The sequence below is a fragment of the Chelmon rostratus genome, chromosome 16 (genome assembly GCF_017976325.1).
Source record: "Chelmon rostratus isolate fCheRos1 chromosome 16, fCheRos1.pri, whole genome shotgun sequence".
Classification (NCBI taxonomy): Eukaryota; Metazoa; Chordata; class Actinopteri; order Chaetodontiformes; family Chaetodontidae; genus Chelmon; species Chelmon rostratus.
In genome coordinates, this window is record NC_055673.1 from 22,717,448 (window position 1) to 22,729,508 (window position 12,061).

General features: G+C 44.3%; 1 protein-coding gene across 1 annotated transcript in view; it reads left to right on the forward strand.

Moving 5' to 3' along the window:
* The window catches only part of LOC121619114 (retinoic acid receptor beta-like), a 109,540-nt gene extending 97,479 nt beyond the window's left edge, over nucleotides 1-12,061 (forward strand). The window contains exons 5-8 of the mRNA XM_041954724.1: nucleotides 572-748; nucleotides 5,947-6,151; nucleotides 10,142-10,300; nucleotides 11,751-12,061. Coding sequence (XP_041810658.1) covers nucleotides 572-748; nucleotides 5,947-6,151; nucleotides 10,142-10,300; nucleotides 11,751-12,061 — 852 coding nt within the window. The remainder of the gene's footprint in view (nucleotides 1-571; nucleotides 749-5,946; nucleotides 6,152-10,141; nucleotides 10,301-11,750) is intronic.

Below are 12,061 nucleotides of genomic sequence, written 5' to 3' on the forward strand. Positions count from 1 at the left end.
ACAGTGCGTCTCTGCTCCCACATGCTTAGCTTCCCACCCTTTCATCTGTCATTTCCTCTCTTTCCTTGCTCTCTCTGGTGTCTTTGTGTCACTTTCACTTTTTCCACTCCACTTTTTTTCCTCTCTCCGCACATTGCGATCTGCGGATATGTCTTCATTGCTCCCTGGCTTCCACCCATCCCCGCTCCCCTCTGGTGTTTGTGTAGGTTCTGGACCGTATAGCTGTTTTAATGGCACCTCTGGCTTCAAACTACTCTGTGCTACCTGTCACAGCTCCGTCTCTGCATCCCATCATTGCCGAAGCATCCCTCTGACACCGTTATGCTCATTATTGCAGGGCCCAGCCACAGCTCGGCGTATTCACAACAACAATCTTGCCAGTGTTTTTGAGAGCTCAGGTCTTATGGAGCCTATTTACTGTATGTAAGTGTGACACATATAGAGCAGAGTGAAGAGGGTGCACTGAGGAGATCATTAGCAGCAGTCTGTGCAATAACGAAAGAAGCTGCCTCTTCACCTGACGCCTTATTCTGAATTTGTGTTCGTTTGCGTGTGTGTGTGTGTGTTGCAGAACTCGAGCGCAGACCACCGTGTGAGGCTGGACCTGGGCCTGTGGGACAAGTTCAGCGAGCTGGCCACCAAGTGCATTATCAAGATCGTGGAATTTGCCAAAAGAGTGCCTGGCTTCACAGGGCTGACCATCGCCGACCAGATCACGCTCCTGAAAGCTGCCTGCCTGGACATACTGGTGGGTGCTGGTGCTTTTATTCTGGAGGGAAACAGCTGTTGTTTAGGGAATGAGACTCGCCCTCCTGTCGTCGACGTGGCTGCATCGTGGTTTCTGACGTGCTGCAGTCCTGCATCAGGAGGCCTTCAGCCAAAGTAAAACAAGCTGCTGTATTAACATCACAGCAGCAGTACATTCACACAGAAATAAAGACAACATGGCATTATTGTACACAGTTAAGCTCAAACATCACAGAGCAGGAAGCAAATCACTCTTTGACTGGAGGCAGGTTGGCTGAAGGACAGTTTTTTAGCCCAACAACAAATTTAAGCCGCTGCAATAATGAAGAAATCTTGCATGTCTTGCCTCCAGTATATGTTGGTGTGTACGCTTACAGTGCTACAGGCGTAAAGATATGGGCCTAATTCAGAAGTTACTTTATCATCATTACGTTCTGAAATGCTGGCTTTATTAGTTATTTAGCACTTTTATTCGTTTATTTGAATCATTTGTAAAGCTACAGTGAACAGACCAGTGAGCTCCGTGCACGGTTCCGCAAAGGTCAGAATGAATTTCCACTGCTCACTTTTCTGTTGATTCTTAAACACAAGCTGATTCAGTAACTGTGTCTGACCCAATCCGTTTCCAAATTGAAATATGAATATCTGAAAAATACTTGTATACTTGCAGGCCATCGATCCAGTCTTCTTCAAACTCTGCATGCCTCGCCTCTGGACGAATTAATGTGGGCCAGTGTAGAACAGCTGGCTTCATCTCTAACGTTCACAGTATATTTTTGAGTATAAGTATATATTTGATGGTAAATTTGCGACAGTATTGTGACTCGAAGCTGTTTGGAAGCAGAAATCTAACAATCAGCTTCAAAGAAAGGCCTTGGGATATTTCCACATGTCTGAGTGTGTCACAGTGTTCCAGTCGAAGTCTCTTTCCTGCCTTTTATGTACATTAGTCATCATACTGTGAACCAGTTTAACAGAGTCACATACACAGTTTAGATGCTTCTTCTGCAGAGTCTAAACTCCGTAAAATATTTAGTAAAGAGCTAAAAATCTTCCCAGAGCTGCTCACAGCAGTGACATAGCACAGTTATATAAACATACCTCTTTACCAGAGAGGGAGTTGTCTGCTTCAGTGTTTTCTAATATTTATTTTCTACTTTCCCTGCTGTTCCTCTCTGCGTAAGAATCCATTAATTCATTTAGACTGCGCGCTGAGTCACTCTGCGGGGCAGTGGCGGGCTTAACCTCAACCCAGCTCCCATTAAACCAGTCCTCAAACCTTATTGGATGACCTGCTCAGCTGGCCAGTCAGAGTCAAGTAGATCTGATTAATTGATCATCAGTCAGTTTGATGCTTCATGGACTAGCTGTCTGCAGTGGAGATTAGATTACACACGAAAATGTTTTTCAGCCTCTAATCTTTTTTTCTGGGATGGTCGTCTGGTCTTTTTTTTTAATTCTGGGCAGTTGCTGCATTTGTTAGCGATGCTGTGTGGTGTTTATGGAGTACAGATGTGGAGCAGACTGAACGCACGCAGAGTCGGCGGCTGAGCGTTTGTTTGTTATTTAGGAGTTGCTGAGCAGAGCGATGTGCAGTACTGATGCAGCCGCGCTAATGAGATGGAAAAAGGCAAATGGCTGTCTCTCTTCCTCTTCTGTTCCTCTCATGCATGCTCGCCTGTTGGTTGTTGCGGGGGGTAAAGAGGGTGGAGGGCCGGTGATTCGATTAGCAGGGGGAGAGGACGGAAGAGAAGGGACGACAGGCTTGTTGTGACTGTACTGCAGTTCAGAGTCTATTCTCTGTGTACTTGTAATTCTAGCAGGCTATTAGAAGCTAAACTAGTATGAGCAGCTTCATATTTAATGCACAAACATGAGAGCGGTGTCACCTTTCATCAAACAACTCCCTTAATTAAGAACAGTATCATTCAATTTCAATATCTGCTGTATGATGATGTGAATATTTTTCATGCTCTATGAATTTCTTCATATGAACTATAACAAATTGAACAAAAACAGTCAAATTAAAGTGTCAGTAACATTCAAGTCTTGGTACCACTTTCCTGTAAGTCAACCTCAATTAAAAGTTTTAATTAAATGGCTTTATTAATCGTTAATAAATTGTTTACTCATGTTTTATAGATCACTTATAAGCCATAAATAAGAAGCGAGGCGACAGCTGTTGCTTTATCCCTCATCCATGGCTGAGATATGAAGTGTTCATGAATGATTCATTCATAGTTTGAAGACTTTTTTCACAGCGAATACAAACTTCAGAAAGAGTGCCTTATTTTGCAAATGGTGCACAAGAGGTGATACAACCTGCCGGGACTGTCTCTCGCTTGTTCTAATTTGTAGATTGAATTAAGCGGAAATTTGAAACCCGGTGTGACTGGTTAGAGCTGAGACTCCAGGTTCAGCGTATGATGGAGGGAGCGAGCAGCAGCTGGCCACTCGTCAGTATCTAATAGTTCTGTGGCGAACCAGCAGCATTTCTTCAGTGGAAACATCCTCTCTTGACTTTACAAACAGCTGTCTTATATTTGGGATAACTGGTCAGAGTGCGAGAGTTTAACTTTCTCTTGTTCTCTTCAGTCTTAACGAGGAGCAAAGGTTCCAGTTACTGTATAATGTCACCGCACAAACTGAATGTACTGATGCTCACCTCACGCTTCCACAGACAGTTAGAGGTTAGCTAACAATGAGCTCCTGCATCACATTATTAGTGTGTATGTCAGTGACTCTTTTGAGGGAGGTCAGACCGAGGTGCACATGAACGCACCGCTCCTCCAGTGTCTGGGGTGACGTCAGCTCCACGTTGCCTTTAAACATACACACACTTTCCAGACTTCCACACATCCGTGATTATGTAACTGACAAAAATAGAAGCAAGGCTAATTTTCACTGTGATGATTTCGCAAGTTTCATCTGTCTGCAAGTTGATTTTCATATTTCAGTGAAATGAATGGAAATGATGCCTGCTTGGAAGTTTGGAAAACACGTTCAGAAAGTTAAAGAGTTTAGGTTATTTCCTAAAATGGTCAGATAGATAGATAGATAGATAGATAGATAGACTTTATTTATCCCAACCTGGGAAATTGCAGTGCAGTGATATATAGTGATATATATATATATATATATATATATATATATATATATATATATATATATATATATCCCCTCTCCTATATATGTGTGTGTATACATATATATATACATATATATACATATATATATATTTACTAAATTCACAAATTAACAACAAATATATGAGGATTATGAATTAACTAAGGAATATAAGAAAATAGTGATTCTTACAAAATTATTTACTAATCCTTTATTGCAGAGTTAATAGTAATAGTAAATAGTAATAGTAAAAACCCATAATTAGTCACCTTTAAAAGTACTGAGTGAGTTATGTTTAAGAAACCTTTATTAATGTGTTATTAACATGTAGGACTTGGTTTGGTTTCAAACACCTTTAGAGCTGCTCATAACTGCGTTAAAACAAAAAGGACAAACAGCATCTAAAGGTCTACACCTACAACAAACCCAAATGTTGAGAGTCTTATTAATAATATACGTATTAAGTATTAGTGAATGATTTATTAGCCGTTAATAAGGCCATTAGTTACACATTTTTAAAGGTTGTTTTTCTAAAAAATAGGAAATACACCTTGTAGCCTGGTATATGTGCCCTTAAAGGATGTGCAGATTGAGAGAAAAGGTGGTGCAGCATTCAGGATGATCTGCATTTTGGTGAGGAAATGCAAAATCAATGATTTATGCATGAAGATGCATATTTATGTGAGGTGTAAATGCAAAGTAGCTAATTCATATCCAGACACAACCTGGATTAATGAATGCTGATGAAAACGAGGATTAGTTTGCTGTACATGCGGTGTTTGCTGCTCAGAGTGTGTTAGTTTTTTTTACCAGTGTAGTTTCAGTGGCAGCAGCATATGATTGGATGGATTGTGGAGTTTGTATTGACCAAGTCATACTTGTCAGATGTGACAAAGCAGTAAAGTGAACTCCCAGGGACAGTGAGGTGAGAAGTTGAAGGCCAGCTGTGATGACTTTCTGGCTCTCGCTCAGCCATCAGCATCCGCTCACCAGCGCATTTCTGTGGTGAAGGGCGTAGATGTTGTGCACAATGGCTGGGTGAGGGAGTGTCAGAAGAAAGATCAAACATGTGTGTGTGTGTGTGTGTGTGTGTGTGTGTGTGTGTGTGTGTGTGTGTGTGTGTGTGTGTGGTGTGTGTGCGTGCGCGTGTGTGTGTGTCTAAACGCAGGCCTGGCCAGCCGGTGCGAGTCACCGCCAGTAGCCATGTTTTATTCTGTTTCATGTTGCAGACACGCCTGCCACTCACTGTCAGAGCCAGCCCACTCAAATAGCTTCAAAGGCTACTGTAGGCTTCACATCCACCAGCAGTTGCTTCATTAGGTGTACACACACACACACACACACTCACAAACACACACATGCAGTGCAGCAGGGAGACCCAAAGGTTATTCTCTTTGAGTGTGTGGAAGGTCATTGTTGTGGTCGTGCTTGTTGTTGCTGCTGCTCTTTTATGGGAAACTTGTTAGACCTGGTTCAGACGACTGACGTCGAGTCTCGTTCTGGAGTCTACCTGCCCGTCACGGGTGCAGCTGGAACGATGCAGCATATATAAATAATGCTCTGAAAATGACAATCAGACATCACTTTTAGCGCATCAGGTGGTTCAAGCTGCAGCAACTTTTTCTGGTGTTATTTAGGGGTTTTTTTTAGGTGAAACTCCGTCCTGCCCTGACATTTTGACAGCAGCTAACATTGAGTTAGCTGGCCTGTCTGCCTGAGCACAGAGCAGCTGCGCACACGCCTCTAGAATGGGGTTGTGGGTTGCCAGGTTGACAGATGGGTTGAAATTGTATGGATTGTGTGGATTGTGTGGATTGTGTGTGCTGATTGTGTAACTGACTGATGTCAGGCAAACATTTCAAACTTGTGGATCCATGTGTGACATTAATTCAAAAGAAAGTTTGAGGGCCATGCAAATTACGAGAGTTTCCCAGCAGGGCGCTGTGAGATGGCCTTGACATACTGGAGGAATCGTACCTGTTTGCAGGTACGCTAACTTTATATGACTGAGCTTCCTGTCCACTGAATCCCTGATGGCTAATCCTCTCCCTGCCTTCCTTCCCTGCTCATCAGATTCTGCGCATCTGCACGAGGTACACCCCCGACCAGGACACCATGACCTTTTCGGACGGGCTGACCCTCAACCGGACGCAGATGCACAACGCCGGCTTCGGCCCGCTCACCGACTTGGTGTTCACTTTTGCCAACCAGCTGTTGCCCATTGAGATGGACGACACAGAGACAGGCCTGCTCAGCGCCATCTGTCTCATCTCTGGAGGTGGGCAAGCCGGGGCAGAGCAATATAGTGGGAGGGGGGGCAGCAGGGTAGAACAATGTAGCTCACAGAGGACATAAAGCACACAGATATTAGAGCTGTCATCACATGTTGCATATGTGACTTCTACAATACATGACCATAACATACTCTGCTCAATTCACTACACTCATACAGTTCTGTGTGTCAGTCTTACTCGATACGTGTGACCAATCGTTTACAGAGGCTGAGCTTTACGTAGAAATGGCAGATTAACTGACATTACTGATCTAGTTGGATGACTTTTCTCTCTCCACACTTCCGTTGCGTTTCAGAAGAACATTTCAAAGGTTTTAGCACAAAAAGTGAACCAACGAGTAAACCTCACCAGGAGGAAACGGGTATTTCCTGTTTGTGGTCCCGTTCCACTCAGTCAGCTCACCTAATGATGACATCTTTAAAGCAACTGATTCAAGAGGCTCTTGGGAAATGAGAGGAAATCCAGGGTGCAGTTATCCTGTAGTTGCCACCTGTGGCTGCTGTATGAGCCTGAGCTGCAGCAAACATTACATAGACTCGCTTTAGAATGAAGTGATTTGGTTGCATATGTGCAAAGAATTTCTCTGCATACAAAGACACAAAAACAACGTTCTCACAACGTATGTGCAAGTGAAACAAAACAAATAAGAAAGATTTTAGATGCTTTTATCTGATCATCTTGTGACCCTGCAGATTTCGCTTGTGACCTCTTGTTGGGGTTCCAAACCCCAGGTTGGGTAACACTTTTGTGAAAGAGTTTCAGCTAAGAAACATCAGTGTCTGTCAAAACACTCCTGCATTCTGTAAGATAGATATGTCAAATTAAAGGCTTTTTGCAGCCTGATTACATCATATATTTAGTATCAGTTCTGATTTAAAGATATAAACAGAGTTGATTGTGTAGTCTTGGAGTACATCAAGTGGAATGAATAAACTGATCCACTTCACATTCAAAACATGCTTGACTGCACTCCATTCAACGTACTCAGCCCGTATTGATTCCTCCAGTTAAATATTGAGTGGAGCTGCAGCCCAGTTTGGGATGAAAGTAAGCCAGCCTCCGCGGGAGCCTGAAACCAGGTCAACCACAGGTTGCTATCAGTGAGGCAGCACTATCCTGACTGCCAAACATGAGAGGAGAGGAGAGGAGAGGAGAGGAGAGGAGAGGAGAGGAGAGGAGAGGAGAGGAGAGGAGAGGAGACAAGAAGAGAGGGGAGGAGAGGAGAGGAGAACAGACGAGAGAGAGGAGAGGAGAGGAGAGGAGAGGAGAGGAGAGGAGAGGAGAGGAGAGGAGAGGAGAGGAGAGGAGACAAGAAGAGAGGGGAGGAGAGGAGAGGAGAGAGGGGAAAGGAGAGGAGAGGAGGGAGAGGAGTGGAGACAAGAAGGGAGGGGAGGAGAGGAGACGAGAGGAGAGGAGAGGAGAACAGACGAGAGAGAGGAGAGGAGAGGAGAGGAGAGGAGAGGAGACAAGAAGAGCGGGGAGGAGAGGAGAGGAGAGGAGAGGAGAGGAGAGGAGAGGAGAGGAGAGGAGAGGAGAGAGGGGGAAAGAGTGGAGAGAGAGGAGAGGAGAGAGGGGAAAGGAGAGGAGAGAGAGGAGAGAGGGGAGAAGAGGAGAGGAGAAGAGAGGGGAGGAGAGGAGAGGAGAGAGAGGAAAGGAGGGAGAGGAGAGGAGAGGAGAGGAGAGGAGAGGAGAGGAGAGGAGAGGAGAGGGAGGGATGACGTACAGGTATGTCATAGCAGCGTCACTTAGCTGAGTGCTTTGTTTGAACTGCCCTCCAACAAGAAGTGATCCTGCCCTGGTTGTTTGTCTCTCCGGCTTGTTCATGTCAGGCTACACACACATTAACACACAAGCCTCTGTCCTCGTCCCCCTCACACACACACACAAAGTTTTACTGTAGTCCACCAAAGGTTGCACAGCTTCTGTTCTCATTATCACTCTCCCCTCTGCCCGTCATTTTCAGGCCCCATCGCCGCTGCGTTTTCATTCACCACTATATATTTACATACTCAATCCCCAGAGCCTTGGCAAATATTACAGGCTCTTGCATAATCCATGGACAGTGCGAGACACCTCTGATTGCATCTGTAATCACATACCTTGACAGCAGGTCCGACAGCTGCTGATTTCAGTGCACACACTGCCACCTTCTGGCCAGATGAAATAGACCACAGACCCAACATGAAATGTAAGCTTCAGTGACATTTTCAAAACAGACATGTATCTAAAACATTATCATTCACGATATAAAACTTATTTAAAGATTATCACTCGGAGAACCGAAAGAACACCTGGTTTGCTGGTTTGCTGTCTTTTATTTTCTGTCAGTCCACACCATGAACCTCACTGAACCACCACTGGGTCAGTCAATCTGAAATTTGTTCGCACTGACAGAAACGTATTTAAAACAGTAGACAGATCAAGTGATCGAGTCTTTTTGGTACAAATTTCCCTCAGTGGTTCTTTGTTGAGCTACAATGGAGGTACAAGAAGAAAAAGAATCAAGTGTGATACTCACTCACTTAAACTGACTGACTCAGACTGCAGACACCTCAGACCATCTTCATCTAAACATGAGTTTACATTTCCACACAGAACCAGACTGAGATTTGCCATCACTGCTACTAAAATTACAGCCCGAGGTCTTTGCACATACGTTTTGTATATGTATATGCACATGAGGGCATATGAATAATTTCTTAAGACGAATTGGTAAAAAAAAAAAAAACATGTGCAGCTGTCATTTCAATTACAGTTTACTTCTTAAGTTTCCAAAGAGCAAACATGTGCAGCAGAATTTTCGGGAAATTCATATAAAATGTTGCACGAGGCATCCAGAATATCTCACTGTGATGGAACGGTGCAGCTGCAAAACGAGGCTTTCAATGTTCCTCCCAGTGTTGACAGTGACAGTGTGGAAAAACATGAATTTCCTTGAGGGAGAACCACAGTTTATCACAGCTTGGGTTTTATTTTGTAGCTTTGGCCATCATTTTTATCAATTCTGATAACACTGTACTCACTAAAGTAAAGATTTCAGAGCACATGACAACTCTAAGAAGAGGTCCAACAGAGAAACAACCCCAAGCCAGAGACGATCAGACAGGGTGTAAACAAGTTTTTCTACATTAGCTACTACTGTGTCTGGAGGTTAAACCACGAGTGAACCCATCTGTAATGTGGTTTATAATCTGTCATTTCACAGAGAATCATTGAGTGAGCACAAGTTGAAGTCCTCCCTCATTTTCTCTTGCAAATAAGTTTGGCCGACCTGCCTGATCGGCTCACTGCTCGTGCTTCTTTCCCTGTTGGACTGGCTTTTATTTTAGTGAGAACAGTGATATTTTAGTGATGAAACTAAAATTGAGGTTGGTCTTTTCCACGTTGCTGGTGGCTGAATATGATGTATGATAAAGTCAAATAGCCTTAAACATGATGACCAGCACAGGGACTCTGGAGTCAAAGGAAGCCGCCTGCTAACAGGTCCAAAACATCTTTTGATGGAGGGTTTGAGCCAGCGTCCCTCTTCAGAGAGCAGAGGCACTGGTGCGTTTGACCACTGAGTCGTCCCAGTAGTCACTGAGTGCAGAAAAGTGCTCTCTGTAAAGACGCATCGCTTTGAAAAGCACGTCTGCTGATTGGATTTGAGATGTTGTTGCTTCCCTGCTGTTTATGACTTTAAAACCTCGGTTATCAGAGCTTAACACTCCTTCTCAAAAAAAGGATTCAAATTAGTTTTCTGCCCAAGTTATCTAATTGTAGCCATCTCTGCAATATCTCTGCAGCAAATGAGTTGACATAAAGAGATGAACTGTTCCTTCTTAATCAAACCAGACTTCATGCTGTGATACATGCATTAGCCTCTAGCTTGTCTGAATCAGATAAAACCAAGATATGGATTCGTCATTGTTGAGCCTTAAGTCTGACTTGATTTGGTGCATGTGTGTGTGTGCGTGTGTGTGTGTGTGTGTCAGACCGTCAGGACCTGGAGGAGCCCTCCAAGGTAGACCAGCTCCAGGAGCCACTCCTGGAAGCTCTGAAGATCTACGTGAGGAAGCGGCGGCCCAGCAAACCGCACATGTTCCCCAAAACCCTGATGAAGATCACAGACCTGCGCAGCATCAGCGCTAAAGGTAGGACGGCTCACCTTACAGCTAGGTGATTGAAGCCAGAAACCTGCAGTGGGGTGACAGGTCGTTCAGCCGCAGCGAGCATTCGAACCTGGTCTCAGTGGTCACATTGGAAAGCGGGAGGCAAATTTTGGTGTGTCTTGACATGATTTGTACAAATGAGGACAACGAGCATTTGAACATTCTTTGAGTTTGAGAGAGACGTTCAGACGCTGCACACTTCCACACACTTGGAAAAATCACTGCATAAAGTGCGTGCGATTGCCAAGTCGTCTCAGACAATATAAACATTTAATATTGGCAGCCTCCTCTGAAGAGTTGTGAAGTGTGACGAGCAGCTGGTTCAAGTATTTTTCTTTTCCTTTTAACAAACTCCTTAATGTTACTTCAAGTAGAAACGCAGGAGTCTCCCAGCTAATGTAACCATCCTGTAGCTTTATGTTGTATATAGTTTGTGAGAAGGAGGAGAAGCCTGTTGGTGCTGTGCACAATCAACACGGCCAGAGTGGCTGAAAGTAATTTAGATTTAAGATGCATGTTGTGTTATGAGATGTGTTTAAAGTGTACTTTAGCTTACGCTCGGTGTTAGCGTCACATGTAGCAGAATTTTTAGCTTGGCAAGTGGATGTGTCTTGTAAAAATACACCTTTTGAGTTGTAGATAACTGCTCATTGTAAGTTTTTAGGCTCACTCATCCAAAAAAACAGGCATTTTCTAAAACAGTTGGTCACCATTTATGCTGATGATTCAGTTCGGAGAGTTAGTCTGCTGTAACTAATGAAGGAGAGTGAATAATAGACTTATTTTCCTCATGAATGCTAAAGGCCTCAGTATGCTTCAAACAAACTACTCTGTTCAACATGTCATTCCACTTTATAAACTCCATAAGGCCATTTAATGTTTAAACATATCTAGACTGTATGTGAGCTCAGAGCAGTAATGACAAAGAACATAAAGGGAGACCATAAGCTCGTTTTTAGCTTCTGAAACTGGCTACCTGTACGATCCTGAGTGATTTTAGGTTCTGTGGCTAACTTTTAATGCGCATTCTGGACTGGCTCATCGTGCTTAGCCTTTAACCCCATATGATCCTGAGTGTACTTTGAGATCCTCAATGACCCTCTTGCCCCTCTGCAGACCTGGGCCCCTTGACAGTGAAATGACTTGCCTGAAGAAATTGTTGTAGACGTCCAGCTACTTTCCCTGTCCTCTTTGTATCTTTCTTTAAATCCCAACTTTTAAAATTGCTTGTCATGTTGCAGAGGTTAATCTGGTTGCATCGCTGACTTATGTTCATGCTTGTGCTTTTAGAGTTTGGACTGGTTTTGTTTGTGTAAATCATTTATTCTAGGTTTTACTCTTTGGTTTGGTTGTCTCCTCTTTATTTGGTATCCTCTAAAGCAACGAATGAACTTTCATGCTCCAGTTTTGATGTTTGGCCCTCTTCCTGCAGGAGCAGAGCGGGTCATCTCTCTGAAGATGGAGATCCCAGGTTCCATGCCACCGCTCATCCAGGAGATGCTGGAGAACTCGGAGGGCCAGGATGGCCAGAGCAGCAGCAGCAGCGGCGGCGGCGGCGGCAGCACCAGCAGCAGCAGCAGCAGCAGCAGCAGCAGCAGCAGCAGCAGCAGCAGCACTTCAGCCGAGGCGGGGGCCAGTCCCAGCAGTAAGGGCAGTCCCAACGAGGACACCGCCGCCGTTGAGTCGCCGGAGTCCTTGGACGCCGAGGGGGCTACGGCCACACCGCCCAGCGACGAGCCGTAG